Source organism: Colletes latitarsis, chromosome 4 (assembly GCF_051014445.1).
Source record: "Colletes latitarsis isolate SP2378_abdomen chromosome 4, iyColLati1, whole genome shotgun sequence".
Lineage (NCBI taxonomy): Eukaryota > Metazoa > Arthropoda > Insecta > Hymenoptera > Colletidae > Colletes > Colletes latitarsis.
The window spans coordinates 32,975,903-32,994,928 of NC_135137.1; the positions used below are offsets into that span (position 1 = coordinate 32,975,903).

A 19,026-nucleotide genomic window follows, 5' to 3' on the forward strand; every position below is an offset into this window, starting at 1 on the left:
ACAGTGGGTATGCTAATATCCAATTGTCTAAAAACAGAGTTCCGTTTTCATGGACAATTTGAGGGTCGACCTGTTAAGAGTGCGTTGTGCATTATATCTTGTTAGGCTCGTTCCCACTGCAGTCGGTCGATATCTTGGCGAAATCGCCGATATAAATCGCAATTTATTCCGCAGCCGTCGACGTATCTTATCGACCATTGTTAGCAGCATCTTTTTAACAGGAACTCGCGAACGATCTCGCGACTAAACGCAGCCGACATCGATCCGGTAGCGGTTTGTCTTTGAACGTATACGCGAATTGTGCCACGTTGTCGTTCTTCCGAGGCGAGCCAAAGCAGGATGCGACCAGCAAGCGACCGTATGATTAGTAACTTAGTATTGTTATGCACGTTTACATAAGAGCCCCGCGTTGTGAGCAATGCACCTAGCATGGCGGTGTTCGGTCGCGAGCGCGCAAAAAGGAAAAAAAAAAAAGGACGACAGGTGGGGAGAGACACACTTATGCAATCCAAATTACAAATGGTCGCAAGTCTTCGAGGAAGAGAAAGAATACATACCGAAGGCACGCTGCGCGCCGGTATTCGGTTTTCAAATTGCTCGCGCTCGATGGAAAGGATGTCAAGATTTTACGGTGCAGCGAGACCTTATAAAAGCCTCGTCATTTCATAGGAATTACCTGGATTATGCAACCCGCGGACTCTCTCACGTGTTTCATGCGTACTTTTCTGTTGTTTCATTTTTTTTTCTTTTTTTCTTTTCATCCGCGCAAAGGACGCTCGAATTGCAACGAGCCGAGCCGGGACAACTCAATTCAATGCGATACGCGCGCGTCGAATCCAGGGGTAAATTGAATCTGCATTGAAACGCAAGCTTGGCTAGATTACGACGAGTCGTTGGCTCGAATTTGTATAAAATCGAACATTAAAATCGTGACGGTCGAACGAACGCGGCTGGGAAATGACGATCGTAGGAGTGGGAGTATTAAACGAGCGAACACATAATAGTCTGCTATTTATCGAAGGACATTTCTATTTAACGCGTTGTTAACGTACAAAAATTGCACTTTCCAGAGTGAAGTCAATTTTAAAAAATAAGACTGCGTCGATATTGCAAATATAAGTTTTTGTAGAGACAGACAGGAAGGTGTTATTAAGTTCCGCTACACGTTTCTATGACTCTAAATGGCTCCGTTGATTTTCCTTGCAATGAAGCTGTGGATGTTAGATCAAGGACTTTATTATAATAAGTTTTATGATCTTTTTCCTTCGTATGATTTACACTTCCTCCATAAGGTAAAGAATTAATAAGAGTTACTTTTATTTCACGATGTTTAATTCGTTTTTTTCCCCGATTGCATGATAAATATTTTCCAGCGTTTTACGTATGTATTTGTTTGTCGTTATTAATATTTCATGCCAAAGGCTACGTGTGGCAAGTTAAACGAGATTGTGCGTACAAAAACATTGGAATATTTTACGTTTCAAGTTTCTTATAGTAAATAAACAAATTTGCATGTATTTTCAAGCTTTTCTAATAAGTGTTAATAGTAAGAAAATGTTTTTTACGGAACAGCAGAAAATTCGTAATTTTAAATTGTGCATTCATTTACTGGGTCAGCACGAAAAAGTGATCCTCTCGATTACGATACTGCACGAATGAAATATTAATGAACGTAACTCGTCGAACAGGTCAGTGTTAAAAAATACGAAGTTAAAGTCATTCGAAAAAGAATTTGTTTCAAAAACGTGGAAAGGCATTGTGCCGAAGTCAATAGAGAAATAGCTTTCCGTCCGTCAATCGATTCTAAAGTCCTTCGCCATGCATTACCATAATTCTATACAAATTATTCAATGAGCTGTTATTGTGGTCACGTATTGCCCTGACAAAAGACTACAAAACGGTTTTTAATCTACCATAAGTTCTCCACCACCAGGGGAGATTCACCTTTCGACCGTGTTTTACGTTGTCCAAAGTTCTTTCATCTAAAAGTCAATTCACAGCATAGGTTTCCCTTTTGACCTGCATAATGTGAAAAGCCGCGCCAAACTTACGGCTGTGTTCTGACAAAGGTGCATTCCTTAATGCATACTCAAATTCCATATACCGTATCACTGATCTCGGGGAAGAAATGTTCAGAACTATTTTTAAAAGTTTCTAAAATCTACAACCTACGATAATTGATTTAACGTCATCTATTGTAAAGTCTATTATAAAGTCGTTCATCGTAAAATAACTTTACAATTTTCTAAAAGGATTTCAACAGGTTTCAGCGAATACTCGATTTTGAAATTTCAATTATTTTCTATGCAACTGATTAAAATCTTCAGAAAAGCTTACGAAATTTTTTTTCTTCTTTTTGTAAAAATAACGTTAAACGTATACGCGAATAAAATATATTTTTCGTTGTTTTTCATCATGCCACTTTGAAAGTGAGTCAATTTCTCGATGCATCTTTCGTTCGATTCTTTCTTTCCGCTCGAGTCTTTCAGATATGCGACCGATACAGGAAAGTTTTCGAGACGATCGATGCGCACTATCGAAATGCTAATCGATGCACATCCGTATGCATTCGACTTCCTTGAATCGATCCTGGTCGAGATAGAGTCCTTTTGGCTCCGCGTTCACCAGATTTGGTGAGACCATGTAAAATGGAGCGAGCCATTTTTAAACACATTTCCTTTTATTATAAATATCTTTGCGTTTAGCTTTTATAATAAAAAAGAAAAAGTAAAATCGAATGTTACATTCTAAACATGTTTTTAAATTTACATTGACAAATGGTGTTTTTTAATTAATTAAGAATTGTATAAAGATTATAAATTGATTTTTACAAATACCTGCTGTTTAGAGAAACTATTTTTTTCAATCTTAATCGAACTGAAAGATAATATATCTCTGGTATATAAAAATACATCGGTAAATATAGTGTGTATGTAGACATACAGTGGCGTCGTCTAAAGTTTCCAGAATATAGAGATGAATTTTTAATAACATGGAAACAAAGCATAATGGAGCAGAACAGAATATAATGAGCTAGAAGACGGAAGTATTTAACAGAAATATTTAGTTCATTACCAAGGGATAATTCTCTCTCTGTAGTATAATTATCCGGAATCTCTTGCGCGCCATTGTACGCGCCACATATTTTACAATCTCAATTGCATATTTCAGATATCTCTGTACCACATTCTACACTTATTTCAACAATTTTTTTGGTACATAATTGCTCTCTTTACTCGTAAACTATAATTACAACTTACGAGATCGCATCTTCAAATTAAGCAATCGAATCGAATATAAAATGGAGGATTTCCGGAGTCGATTATTTTTAGTTACGAATGAATTCCGGGCGGCTGCCCGTCGTTCTCGAGATTCGCTTTTTCGATAATTGATCAGAAATCCGGAAAAAGAGAGGAACAATATCGAAACGACGCGCAAACACGGAGATCGAGAAAAAGAGTTCGTTCGAGTCGCACTGCCATGGCGGCTTTCGTGGTCCAAAGAAAGGTGAGAGGGGTGGGGAGGGGCACAATTCTAATGAATATGAAAGGGGCCTCCGTTAGGTCAGGTCAAGGAATAATGCATCGTTTGACTTGCATACGGACGCGCGACTAAAGTTTCCTTCTTTCCTCTATTACGGGCCTGCTTATACATTTACTTCACCTTGAGTATTCGATGTCTTAGGACTGATACAAGGAATGTTCGGGATCCCAGGGTCTTTCGAAAGCAAAAGAAACGCAATAGTCCTGTAAAAGAGGCTCAACATCGATCTACGATTTGTCCTTTTGATTTTTTCTGAACCAGATGATTAATCCCCATTTTTTTATCATGGTAAAATAATAAAATGTTCGGTATTTCAGGGTCTTTCGATAGCAAAAGAAATTTACGTAATAGTCCTGCGAAAGAGGCTCAACATCGATCTACGATTTGTCCTTTCGGTTCTTTCTGAACCAGATGATTAATCCTCATTTTTTTATCATGGTAACAAAGTAAAAGAGCCAGAGTATTTCAACGTACGATAAAATTGTATTATTTTGCACCCAAAGAATAAATTTCCAAGCATCGATAAACGACACCTAGATGGTTGAATTTATTATACGGAAGCGTTCGTGTAACTTTAAAAACCTTACCGTTGCGAAAAGACGTTGTGCACGATTCATTAAAAACGTTCGCGTGTATCGCTGCAGAAATGAAGGCGAAGAAAATGAATGTGTTATCCTGATACGATCTCGTGACACTTGCTACGCTTTACACGTGAAATTACAACGTACACAGAAAGAGTATCAGTGATCGAGATTGCGATTTGATTGACTCGCGACCATTGTTCAAGCTCTGCGTCGTGTTTTCATTAAGCGGTTTGCAATCGAGTCAAATCGACTAGAACAGATCGGAACGAGTACGGTGTGAAAAAAATCTGCGACCAAAGAGATTAAATGAAGGGCCAGGATGGCGGAACGTCGGTTGATAAATAATCGTAAAAGAAAAAATCAATGAAACGATTGAATTTTAATAGACGACGGTAAACTTGAATTAAGTTCGACGAACATTCGGATTTAACTCGCGTTGAAATTTGTCTACGGTGACCATAAATTTTCGAGTAAACGAAACGAGGATCGTATCGCGCGTTCGTTGGTTCGTCGTAAAATGCGCGCGAAGAACTATGAGAAAAATGCTGGTCTACGCGACACTTGAAACCGCGTTTCTCGTTTCATCGTTGCAGAAGGGAGTAATAATTTTTCGATTCCAGCAAACTGTGCACACATTGAACGCAATAACGATAACAGTACTTCTTTGTTTTTCATCGTTGTGCTAAGGTAACCGGTATCTGTTTACTCTGTATATTACGAAGAAGTAAAAAAATGGACACTATGTCGTGACAGTCTTTGATGCAGGTCGAGAATGTATAGCTATAGTGATGTAGATTTATAGATGCATATGTTTATAAGGACACCGGTAACGGTAGAAATAAAGCGACGCAACAAAAATAGCCAAGAACTAACTTAATTAGGTTAATAGTGACACAGAATACGTCTCAACGACAAGGTCCAATTATTCGCGAAGCAAACAATGTGAGGTTCTTTTATTTTTATCGGAAGAAATATAATATATAATTATCTTTATCAACAGAGATAGGCACGTGCAATTAGTCGTCGCGAACTACTTATATTACTTAAACCTATATACTAGAAGTCTTCGTTATTATAATTTAGGAAAAATGTAATATAATAATTAGATACAGGAATAAGAAAGAAATTGATTATGAAATAATATTTAAAGAAATGTGGAAATTCGGATTAATTCGATTTCCTTGGCGTGAAACGAAAATTGAACTGCAAAGGATCGATTTAATTATCTGCAAACTGATTACGATTCGAATTAAATAAATATTGTATGCACTGAAAATCTCCGTTCGAGATAATGAATTATCGAGCTTTCAGATTTCAGTTTAAAATGAGCGTATAAATATTTCAATTAATTGTTTTCTTTGTAAGAGTATCGAGTTATCGTAATAAATACGTTTCTGTCGCGTATTATGGTCATAAAAATATTTAAAAGGAAGGGTGTATATAGAAGTATCCAACGTGCAAAATGAAACCTTGTCTTATACGGATCGTAGATATACTTGGAGGTTTCAAAGTGCTAGTGATAGTATCACGGTAGATAAATGATGTCAAAACTTCAAACCTGGCGATGAGTCATTCGACCACCATTATAATAGGTGATGTTAGGTGATATTTATACTACGAGCTGCCTTCGATTCCCTAATTACTTGTCATATTCGAAATATTCTAATATTAACTCGTTATTAAAAGCTGAGTTTTTCGATAATATCGAACGTAACAGGTACAGACAATTAATTTAAGATACAAAGAAGGGAAGTTACGTTGCAAGAACTTAGCAAATTCGCAGTTCGACGAAGTTTGTGTTGGATATTTCGCACAAGCATCGTTTTGATCCAAACATTTTTGTTTAGTCGACAATGTATTCTGCTTAGTTGCCAAGATAACTCGCTGTAACAATGCACGCTGGTGTTAAATTTTTAAATGCTAGCAAAGTAGCATACTCGTGGAAGAAATGAAGTTTTAGAGTTTATACGCATACGCGAGGAATTATACAGGGTGTTCGGCCACCCCTGGGAAAAATTTTAATGGGAGATTCTAAAGGCCAAAATAAGACAAAAATCAAGAATACTAATTTGTTCATGGAGACTTCGTTAAAAAGTTATTAAAAAATTAAATTAAAAAATTTCAAATCATTCATGAAAAAATTATTTTTAGTTGCGGGAATCAATTGCAATCATTTTTGGTGAATAGACATATCCTCGAAATCCTATTCACTTTCGAGAAAAAAATTCGAGAAAATGTGAAATTTTTAGACGAAATTAAAAAATTTCAAATCGTACTAAAAAAATTATATTTAGTTATAGGAGTCAATTACAATCATTTTTGGTGAATAGACATACCCCTGAAATCGTACGCACTTTCGAGAAAAAAATTCTTTACCGAAAATATACTGTGTGGCCGGAAATGTTTCTATAACTTTTTAACGAAGCCTCAATCAACAAATTAGTATCCATGATTTTCGTCATATTTTGGCCTCTAGAATCTCCTATGAAAATTTTTGTGTTGGAATAATATTCTAGTTATTAAAATCAATTACCTGTTTTTGATTCTTTGAAGAGGAAAACATACATAATTTTATTTTTCTCACGAATACAGGGGAATGATAAATGGTATTAAAAGATGAGATGTTGGCATACTATGGACAAGCTAAACGACGTAAGGGGCAAAGGGGATCATTCGTACGCTCCAATGTTTAGGTTCTTGGCTCGACCTTCGTTCTCAGCTTGTTTAGGGTCTTGGTTCCTGATCGACTTACCCGATAATAACCAAGAGCCTAAGAAGTAGAGGGGATTACCATTCCCTTTGCCTCTCGTGTCGTTTAGTTCGCAGGTAGTGTGCCATCATCTCGTCTCCTAACAGTATTTACGAAGGCCCCATGTTTTCTGGCCGTTTACAGAACATCCAAGCGCAACAAGAAGACGATTGCCTGCCATGTTATCGAAGCGACACGTTGGAATTGTACGCTACAGGTAATACGGTACTGATAGCAACTGTGGGAAAGGAAGCTCTTATCAATAGTAGTGTAAATGTAGTTTATCCTAATCTCAACATGCAACTATCCTATGAGAATACTTTAATATCGTATTTGCATCTGTAATATTTTGGTAGCACGGAGACCAATAGGATTTCTAGGAATTCAGATAATAATAGAATAATTGTTTTCGCTAATTCAGTAGCTCTAATGTATTTTCGTACGTGTCTCTATGGAAATATACAATTTGTTTACTTTTGGACTATGTCTTTCTATACGATTAGTTTGCCTAGTACGCAGTTACTCGTTCCGAGTTGTGATAGCAGTAGATGTAAATACAACTAAAATGGAGTCAGTTGTTTGCAAGCTCCAGATATGGAAACATGGTACAGAACGAAAGTTAGTTATGAGATAGGATAAGGTTTAAGAATAAAGTTTGCTTCGTCCATTTGCAATATAAATAAGCTTGTATTCGAATAAATTCTGATACAAAGATCAAATTGATTATGGAAAGATTCTGATACGTCTCAATTTAACAGAAGTCCGTTGCGTCTGTTTAATTTAACAATGATATTATGGAAATAAGAACGAAAGCTCCAGGTGGCGGATGGACGAAAGTTAATCCTGTCGATTAGATTTTCATGCAATATTTTCATTTCCAGGTTCTTAAGTCGAGCAGTAACACGATGTCCCGAGGAGACTGAACTGACGTCAAAAGCACGCAGATGCTACTCGATATTCCAACGCGAGCTATGTCAACACAGACTGTAATAAAACTTCTATTACACCGTCTGTACGTGTCCACGTGCTTTGTTTCAATCATACGGAACTCTATAGCGCCTGCACGTATGAAATTCGTTTCGATATTACACCCCGACAACTGAGAGTAGATAAGGATCGACAATTATGGAAACTTCGATGTAAGTACGCACAGAACGAGTGGGAGTTAGAAACTTATTATATTTATCATGCACGGTGATGTATCCTGATATTACTTTCTAAATGCACGATTATGCGGGGTTAAACGATGCTTAAATTAAGCGTTGCGTACTTCGCGTAATTACAACATTAAATTCCGTATAAAAATATTTTTTAATTAACAGCAGACACGCAAAGGGCAACGTGGTATACAGAGTTTGTGGCTACTAATTTTAATTGCAATAAAAACTTGCGCTGCCCGGGAGTCGCTGATACAAAATAATAACCATTAAAATTCACGCGAGTTTCGATCGTTCAATTTTCATACAAAAGACGTCTTATTTAGTAATTCTATTTTATGATGAGTCAGACGTAAGTAGAGGAAGTGTAGAAGGCTATGCATTAATAGTATTTGTTATAAATTAGTGAATTAGTCAAATTTTGTTTTCGTTCGTCTACCAAACCGACGAGCTACGTGCGTCGCTGGTTTACACTGGCTCTGTTACGTCACGGACTATTCCTCACCTGGTTGACAAATAAAAATCGCGAGCTGTCAGAGATCATAGTTCGATTCCTCGAATGGCCGTCCCCAGCGCGTCTACCTTTCTAAAATGGCCGTTTCAACGTCGCGCGTTTCAATATGCGTAACCCCCGTGAACCTCGTTTCATTTCCCGCATGATTTTAATTTACAGCCCCCTGTCTACCTCACCAGTTGTTTCTATTGAAATCTTCCGACTTCGCGGCTTTACTGTCGCTTTTATCGAAGCATTTCAATTTCGCCAGTTCAACGTCGTCTTTAATGCGATTTTCAAAGGTTGCACTTATCGAAGTTCGATAAATCGAGACAATAAACGTTGTCTCGATCGAAACGTTTCAATTTCATAAATTCAACGTCTAAATCCACACGATCGATTTTGCATTTTTCGAAACATTTCGGTTTTACGAGCTCAACGTTGTCCGCGTCGAAATGTTTGTCGTTTCTGAAACTCACTATTTATATACGAAATTGATTGAAAATCAAATCATGAAATCCATTAATGATGATTATCCGTTGCTTGGCGTGATTAGAATAAAAGGCAGGTCGGGGATAGAAATTGCTAAATTCTAAATCTACACGATCGATTTTGCATTTTTCGAAAAATTTCGATTTTATGAGCTCAACGTTGTCCGTATAGAAATGTTTGTCGTTTCTGAAACTCACTATTTATATACGAAATTGATTGAAAATCAAATCATGCAATCCATTAATGATTATCCGTTGCTTGGCGTGATTGGAGTAAAAGGCAGGTCGGGGTTAGAAATTGCATTCATTGATTAATGTCGAAGGGCAATCGTCTCGAGCGTAAGATTGACGTTACGCGAATGTTAATTACATTAATTCGGTTATATGCGCGGATGGTTAGACATGATGGATTAACTAGAAAAGAATTTACGAGCGTAAATTTGTTATCGTTTAAGATTTATTAAATGTTTGCCAATAATTGGCAGGGAGTAAACGTGTCAAGGATTTATATATACAATGTAGAATGCGAAGAAGTTGTTCCTTAATTGCTGGTGCTGTCAATTATATTTCATACCGTTCGTACGAAACTAGCAAGTTATACAATCGATCCTTAGAAATTAAATTAGGGCAGATTTATACAGTATGTTTTCTATTAATTATTTAACGATTTGATCAGGAATTTGAACGAAAGAAATATTATTTAGTCTTCCTGTTTCAGTTTGTTCGATCTAAATTAATTCGAACAAACGTGTTTTGTTTGCATTTAAATAAGATTCACGAATATATACGTTGATTAAACATCGATGAAAACTCGACAAGCAGGAGCGTGGAGGGTTAAACTTTAATTTCGTAGGAACGGTACACAGTCTTGGATTTCCCGTTTAGCTTAGAGGTTCGAGCGCGAGCGTTAAATGGTGCGACACTTTGTCGTTGACAATTGTGTCAAATAAAAAAAGAAAAAAAAGAAAGGGAATTGCCAACGAACGGTCGGACAAGCAACGAAGGAGGTCACGATAAGAAGCGGGCAACCAAAGGTTCTCCATTCCCTCCACCTAGATACGTCACTCCAGGTATCAGGAATAACGAACGTTCGAGCATTCAGGCACTCGGTGCATTGTTCACACTGCAAATATTAGCTGCAGTCTCGAGTGCACCTCGGATATTTCTATCTGGCGGTGAGCACGTCCTCGCGCAAACTGTAAAAACCCCCCTTTTTTTGTTTCCAACCAGCTCCAAGGGGCTACACTGCTGTTCAAAACTTTGAATATTGATAGGAAAGAGATTTCTAAAGTTACAAAATATCCTTTTCGTCCTCTCTTACCATATACCAGAGTTGCAACTTATTTTACATAAATTTTTAACGATTCGTCTGAGATATATTTTTCTAGTTATTCTGCAATTACTACCCTCAAATATCAACTCGCAATAGTTAGTAATCTTCATGCAACATTTGTTTCTCAACAACTCTATAAAATATTATTTTTCTGATTTTTTATTATTTACTGAACAACGCTTCAATTATGATGTATTTCATACATCTAATAACAGACTCTTTTGTTTGTTTCGTAATGTCGTAATACTTATCACAAATATACTTCTGATTTTCAACATTTTCTGACGATCTCGTTCATAGCATTAATAAAGTCACTCTGCAGAATAGACGTCTATTAAAACTTATCAAAGCCTTGACACGCAACGGCCTGAATCATTTCAATAATTCATGAGTAAACTCCCCTACTGTGTAACTTGTCTAATCTATACATACGTAAGTCTTCCCATGAGTTCGTGCCGAATTTTGTATTAGAATTTAAAGCAACATCTCATAGACCATTATCCGCAAATCTCAAAATCAAAGGCTTTTTATAATATACAGGGTGTTCGGCCACCCCTGGGAAAAATTTTAATGGGGGATTCTAGAGACCAAAATAAGACGAAAATCAAGAATATCAATTTGTTGATGAAGGCTTTGTTAAACAGTTATTAACGTTTAAAGTTCCGACCGTACTGAATTTTTTTCTCGAAAACGCGCAAGATTTCGAGGGTATGTCTATTCACCAAAAATGATTGTAATTGACCCCCACAGCTAACAATATTTTTTTCAGAACGATTTGAAATTTTTTTTTTTCGTCGAAAAATTTAGGCACCTACCCCCTGTCGATTTCTCTTAAAAATTAGATTTTGATTTTTAGTAATTTTATTTGACGCCCTACAGAAAAGTTGTGTAATCCTTTTTTGTAGGTACTCATGAGCTCCACTTCAGAAAAAAGTTTCATTGAAATATATTCACTATTGTAGGAGTTATGGCTGTTTGAAAATTGGACCATTTCTATGAGGGTTTTCTCATTTTGCGGGGTCAAGGACCAATTTTTCGAATATTTTTGCGATTTGTACATATTCTCCATCAAAATACGCGTAGTTTGCTTTTTTAAACATTAAAATCGTCCCATCCGTTCAGAAGTTATGACGTTTTAAAGATTCGCATGAAAATTCGGGCAGACATTTCTGGCCAGAAATGGTATTTTCGGTAAGGAATTTTTTTCTCGAAACTGAGTAGGATTTCGGGGGTATGTCTGTTGACCAAAAATGCTTGCAATTAACCCCTGCAACTAAACATAATTTTTCCAAGACGATTCGAAAGTCTTTTTTTTCACCCAAAACTTTCAGCACTTACTCGAATTTTTTTCTCGAAAGGGGGTAGAATTTCGGAAGTATGTGTATTCACCAAAAATGATTGTAATTGATCTCCGCAACCGAAAATAATTTTTCCAGAACGATTTGAAATTTTTGAATTTAATTGTTAATAACTTTTTGATTTTCGTCTTATTTTGGCCTCTAGAATCCTCTATTAAAATTTTTCCCAGGGGTGGCCGAACACCCTGTATAAAAAGAAATAAAAAAAATAGTATCAATTTAAGCATACAAAAATTTGTCTCGCTACTTTGTAACGAAGAGTACATTTCGTGCAATTTCTTAAACTCACTATTCTCTAAAAAATATAAATGGATCGAAAAAAGCAATCGAATGGCAGAAATTGAATTGGAAACTATTCTACGTTAGAGTTTAAATTTTTGGCCTTTGAACGTATGCTTGTTTATAGAGACCTCAGTTGGAAATTAATGCTTCTGGAACGAATACGTGAGTTCATACAAATTTAACTAAACCGAGAAGAGTTAAATCATTGATAAGATTACGGGCGTAAAGTGCAATAAGAGGGTAAGCAAGAGGAAGTTAATTCAAAGTTTACGCAGGCAGACCAGGCAACTCTAATTTCACGAATACTCGGATATTTACTATTCCGGGTTCGTGAAAAATTTTCTTTTGCATCGCGGGGATATGACGAAAGAGAATAGAAAGTTTGAGTATTTGATGCATTATTCAAACCGGGAGTAGTAACTTTGTGAAAATTGCAGATATTATCCTTAACCTGAATATAAATTTATGTAAAAATACGCTTTACCGGCGTGGGCTCGCGGAAAGTGTTTTGTCTATTTCGGAGACGACCGCACAGTTTAAGTATTAATACAGGACCGTGAAATCGAAATTGAAAGGATACGCGTGAAACACATTGCGAAACGAAAAGAATTTATACGCGTGCGATGCGGGTTGCCACTTTCATACCGATAAAAGCTCGTTTGTACTCGTACGATAACGGGAATGAAACGAATTAACGCAAATATTTACTAATATTCCTTTTAAATATCCTTTGAACAATGGTCAGAGATAAATCTAAACAGTCAGCGTGTTAACTTTCGAATAAAATAAAAGAATTGGGAAACGGTACGATTAGCTCGTAGTTTCGGAAAACCTCGCGTTATTATTATTTGTCCCGGTGACTGTGATAAAATTGTTAAACGTTCTGAATGAAAGTGAGAATTCTCGGCGATCCCTGCAGGACTAATTTCCGAGGACACAGCGATGCAGCCATTTCGCCAATTATCATGTTTTGCAATGTTATGAAACAAACTTAGCACCCGTGGTTGTCGTGTGCGTGTGCATCTACACAGTGTTCCAGTTGGACATGGACAGCTGTAACACCTTGACAGGTATATTGTACTTGTACCGGCACGGCCGTAATAATGTCGCGCGATGCCGATGACGTAACCCGAACGGTGGCCATTACGTACAAGGTGGACGAATTTTAATGTGTTAAATTTTTTAGCGTAGTTGTATTGTTTATCTTTTCGAGAATTATTAAACGTTCGTTAACAACCGTCACCAGGTAAACGGGTCAAGGAGAATTATGTACGCGACGGAAAACACAAGGATATTATTCCTTAATTACTAGCGCTGTCAATTATATTTCATACCATTCGTACGGAGCTAGCTAGCCATGAAATTGATCTTTCGAAATTAAGTCGGCGCCGATTTGTACGCGAGTACGTTCTCCATAAATTATATAATCGAACGAATTATTATAGAAGAATTAAATGTTAAGAATATTCTCTTCAGTTCGCGTTGAGATAACATTAATGCGATAATAATAATCGTTGTGAGACAAACGAGCCACGTAAGCGCGGAAATATAATATGTTAGGCAGGAGTCGACATATAAGGATCAAGAAATTACCAAATTAGGTCCGTTATAACGTGGAAAACAGAATGCTAAAGAATCCACGTGTTTTTCCGGTTTGCTTAAAGGAAAATGTTTCTCGTATTACTCAGCATATCTTTTCAAAGAGAAATCTTGTACAGTAAGTTTCAATTTAACTCTAGCGAGGCTGAGATCACTGTGCATAGTCATTACTCTAATACATTCTTTTTTCCAATTAGAATATACAAAAGGAAATAGAGCAAACGTTGGGCTGATTCTGTCCTCTTACAGCTTCAAATCCTTCCGATTCCTTCTCTCTCGGAATTTTCTAGAAGGTGCACGGTTAAATCTCATCAACAGGCGCGAACGACGAGCGTCGCGGATTCAATGGGTTGAAATTAAATTCACGCATTAACAGAGCTCGCTGAGGCGTCGTCGAATCTTGCGCTCGCGAGTCCTATTCCCTTATCTTCAGCAGGAACGCGCTGAATGTTAACTTCTGAGTATCTAACACGAGACACGGTGTACCTTTTCTGTCCTCGTCGGTAATATCCTCCGGTATCGCGAGAAGGGAACGAAGACACTGGTCGACTACTCGGAAAGACCGGAGGTGGTAGAAAACGAAGAACAGGAAAAATGCGACGATGGGAACGACGAGTCTCGTCGCAAACACACTTGTCGCTTTGCTGACTAATCGTCCCCCGTCCCCTGACTCCTCTATGCTCTATTCGCGAAATCCAAGAGTGAAAATCGCTTCCGCTACGATAAAACCGAGCTTTCGGATTGATAAACTAGCCGCCATTCGTGGACGCTCCAAACTAAATTGGGAACTTCGATGCCCGCGTAGTGTCGTGTCGAGCAACAGCTTTTTATTAGTTTCATCGTTTCCTACTACGCGCGTAATTACAGTCTCGCTAATTCTCTAATTGTTTAAATTATTTGTCCAAAGGACAATCGTTTCCTGGCTTGTTATTGTGTGATCTTCGACAGCCACTGCGTATACAGTTTCTTGTATATTCCTTTTTTCCCCCATATTTGAAAGGTCAACTTCTTCAGATCTGGTACACTGTGGCGCGCGTGAACTTTAAGATTATTTTTCAATGAAAAATATTACGTTTCAATAACAAATATCGAACGGTAGTTTGAAAATGTATGATAGCAACGTCAAATGGTCGGTATTTTGAACTATCGTTGGATGAGTTTCAGCGTCGTTCGTTGCAATTCGATTTTCACTTGACAAAGTGGCTCGGTGACGCATCCAGAAATCGAGAAAAAAAGATTCCATACTTTCCGAGAGCGTACTACTGATTCGACAGGGGGAATTGTGTTCCACGTCACGTAAAGTGAACGGAAAAATATCACATATCGCGTAGCGTTGCATAGATGTTTAAAAAGACGCCCGGACAACCTGAAACTCTGACGAGTTGCCTGCACGAGCCCCGGAGATACCGGAAAGCGATCTCCTCTCGTCTCGTGGCGAGTGTCCCTTCTTCTTTCGTAATTCCTGGGCAAATAATACCGCCGAAAATACACACTGGCATGTGTGAAAGACCTTAACGAAACTTTGCTTCCATTTCATGGAATTCTTAAAACCTTAAACAATGAACAGGATGCCATGGAAATTCACACCGAGGTTCGGTCGGACTCGATAAAAGGCAACAAAATGGTACTCGACGAGAACGAGAGCACCTACGTCAAACATTTCGGTATTATTGTTAGTACATTTCGGGTAATAAAAATGTGAATTATTTGTACCGAGGTAAAATTCTAATTAGGGAAGATTTTATTTTTGACAATAGTTCGCCTCTTTCGAGCTCTCAAAATAGGTTTATTAGTTTCAATCATTTGAGAATTATCGAACAAAAGAAGAAACACATTATTATTGAAATTGTTAATTTTCTTATCCTTATTCGTGCGTAATTTCATTTGCGATGAATAAATAATTACATAACTTTCATATTTAACTGTTTATACCGAGACTGAATATTTGCGTAACATTGCTTGTTACTTTTGCGAAAAAAATTCAACGCAAAACCAATTTAGTTTCATATTCTATTTTTTTTTTTTTTGTGAATATACGCTTTAACTTGCTTACGTTATTCACTTCGCAAAAACTTTGATTCCTTTATAAATGATTTATAGATATTAGAATATTGCATACGAAATATCGTTTTTTAGTTTTCCAATACGATAAAATACGCTAAACTACAGTTTTTTACAATTCGTGCTCGTTGCTTTCTCAAAAACATTTCAAATCGTTTAATATTTTCTATTTTAAGTGGTTTTGTTTGGTTCGGTACACGCTTTTGGATTTCGATTCAACAATAGCATTAAAATTCGAAGTACTAAAAACAGAGTTATCTCGCGATAAGAATGGTTGGACTATTTTTAACAAATGCTTGAATACATAATTCTAAGCGTTATTCAAGACAAATTAATATGTAACGCAAAAATAGGTCTTCGACTATCCTTGACAGCATTTCCATCAGCGTGTCTTATAAATAATTGCTGCTCGGCGATCGAATTTCTCATAAAAATTCACGGACGACCGACTTGAATATTAATCCCCGTGCTCTAAACAGAAATTTTACCCGTTTTATTTCTATGCACATATTTATCTGTATAAAATGTAATGCTTGTTTATTTCGAACGCGATGAATGCATAATCGCGAAATAAAAACGGCATTTTCACTTTCGTAATGTCTGTCGTGCTACACTCTACTCGTAAATTGAAGAATAGTAGGTTTCTCAACTTCCCGCGAATGAAAAAAAAAAAAATGCATCTGAATGCACGTTATCGATGCAACAGCCGTTTCATGACTTGCATTACTGTTACGAACGTCTCACCGGTTGCTCTTGATCTTTGGTCTACGTCACTGTGCCAAAAAAAGTCAAGCACTCTTCCTATGAATGGAAAAGTAAATGGTACAAGGTGACGCTGTGAAAGTACAGACTGGAAATATTGGCGTTAGAAGCAGCGATTGTTGCTAACAAACGAAAAAATTGACACTAGTTTTCTGTTTAAAAAATACCATCCTATTTCTCGAATTTCCAATACAAAATCTGTATTCGTTCTCAGAGAGTGCAATGTTGGGAATAATAATTAAAAACTAGATAGATAGGTTACAATATCGAATCGAAAATATAATATTTAATGGTAGTTTTGAATTTTTAGTCGTAATAATTTTGAGTCGAGTACGTAATATAAAGGCATAATCATTAAAAAAAAATAAAACCAGAAACCAATTTGTTTCGTCAAAGATACAATTACAAAAAAACAAAACCGAAAAATGTTTAATTCATCGTGCTACACTAGCGCATTTCATCTTGTATCAGCTAATTGAATACAACACCAACGTTCTCCTGGTCTCTTAATAATTATTCCTTCTGCAATCGACGAATTTAAAATTATTATTAGCAGTGGTCAGATCAACTGATCGTGTTATATTTTCAGAGTAACTATTCAATATTCTCTATTCGATTACGTGCATGTTTCCAAATGGTTCTAAGGACGACGTAATATTCCGCGTATGCTATTGATTACGAGTACATTAATAATTAATAGTATTTATATTACCATCGAAGACTCGTGACGTTTGGATAGACTTTAAACCTGTAAGCTTTATTTTTGTTCGCGTGGTCCGAAAATAGTTCTATATTTTTACAACGTACGATCTGAAATACTTTCGAGCGATATAATTAACACGTTTTAAAATAGTCATAGTGATTATCGATTCGAGGGTTCGATTATAGCTAATAATTTTTAATTCCAATAGAGGTGATAATATTAATTAGAGCCATCTGGTTAACGAGTCGATCTTGAGCAGCTATTTTAACATCGTCGAGTATTTTAAAGTCTATCGTGCAATATCCTCGATCAGCTCCTTTGCAAAGGGTCGGCATTACAATTGAGTTGTACCTGAAGTTGCCAACCTGCACGGTGGATTTGCCGTTGCACCTTGCGGGAAGGGAATAAACTCATTATTACGTCGTCGCGATGACGTGTAATTAAACACGGTCTGAAATTGGTTGAAATCTCGTAATGAGATTCGTGTTGGAAACGAAATGTGCGTTGCGTTTGTTTGGGCGTTTTCTTTATAGTCCGAACACAACGAAAGAGAAAAAAAAATTAATTTATTGGATTCAATTAATACGTCAGGTTTATTTAATAACGAATAATAACAAGTTATTACCTAATTCGTGAGAAATTACAGAGGGTGAAAATTTGAAAGATAAAAGCTGTGAATTAATTCATTACAGCTAATTTATGATTCGATAAGTATCGGAAGAATAATGAAAGATAATTTCACAAGAGAAATATGTTCTTCGAGACAGATTTTTCTATGGTTTTTTCTTTTCTTTTTTTATTACCATTAGTAAGATATTCTTTGTCGTGAATACAGCCCTCCTTTGACGGCTGACACTAGCAGTTTAATATTTAAAACGACGGAAATAAAGAATTCAATGCGATCGATAGAGTCCTATAATGAAATACGCAAACTCTCCGAGGGCCTTAAACATTAATCATCGTCAAGGTGTACTCGATGTTTAACGTAAACGCCGGCAGTTTCGACGTTAGTATTATCGATTTCATGCACTCTTGTGTACAGAATGAATAACACTTTTCAAGGCCGAAAATTCTAGAATATATCTAAAGGTTTCGCAGATAACGATTATCGCCTGCGAGTGAATTTTTATTTTTTCGTACCGCTTAGATAGCGATGTATCGTAGATCGCGTAACCGCATACGCTAATAAATGTGCATACGCGAATATGTGTCACCCGTTGCTGACGAGCTTTGCAATCGTCCTCATTATTGGAAAATAATGCGTTTTCCCCGGCCGCTCTTAACAGCGTGAACGATTGTTTGCGTGCACGCGGAACGTTACGAACGTCCGGGACTCGTATTTACCGTCGAAAACTTTTAAACTTCGGGAAAGTTTTAGTTGCAGTTTGAAAACTTTCTAACGTGAGAATCTAGTTATGGAAAAGCAAAAGTCGTTAACGGGAACTCCCGGGAAAAATCTTATCCTACAACTCCGCAGACTTTCATGCGAATTATTTCGTCGACGTCCTCGCTTTCGTCTTACAAAATCCCCTGGAAATTCTAATTTATTACAAAATCCCTTTGAACGATCGTAAACTTCGAGTTTCTTACAGAATCTTTAAAGCAACCCTCTGCCGCACGAGAGTTTTGTTTTTTTTTTTTATTTATTTCAATTTCAATACACGTAAGACAAGGTTACAGACAATATTTCTGAAGTATCGTGAGTAAGAAGTTGGTAATTGTATGTTACAATCACGTGACAGACCGTTTTTACGTAATATCAATATGTATAATGTATCAGCACGAAACTATCGGTGGACAATGTACAAGTCATTGGATAGTACTTTAACATTCGTTAGAATGTAAAATTATGCGGAACTGAAAATTTGTTTGGTACCAGCCAAAGAAGTATAGTAAGAAATCTTAATAAAA

General features: G+C 36.8%; 1 protein-coding gene across 3 annotated transcripts in view; it reads right to left on the reverse strand.

Annotated features, from left to right (window-relative positions):
• LOC143341307 (uncharacterized) overlaps window positions 1–19,026 on the reverse strand; it is a 54,111-nt gene that overhangs the window by 10,723 nt on the left and 24,362 nt on the right. The window contains exon 1 of one of the 3 annotated variants that reach the window (XM_076764151.1): window positions 4,131–4,375. The exons of the other annotated variants lie outside the window; for them this stretch is intronic. Within the exon in view, the coding sequence (XP_076620266.1) occupies window positions 4,131–4,160 (30 nt within the window). The 5' untranslated portion in view covers window positions 4,161–4,375. Of the gene's footprint in view, window positions 1–4,130; window positions 4,376–19,026 lie in introns of those variants that run through there. 3 annotated transcript variants of the gene reach the window in all.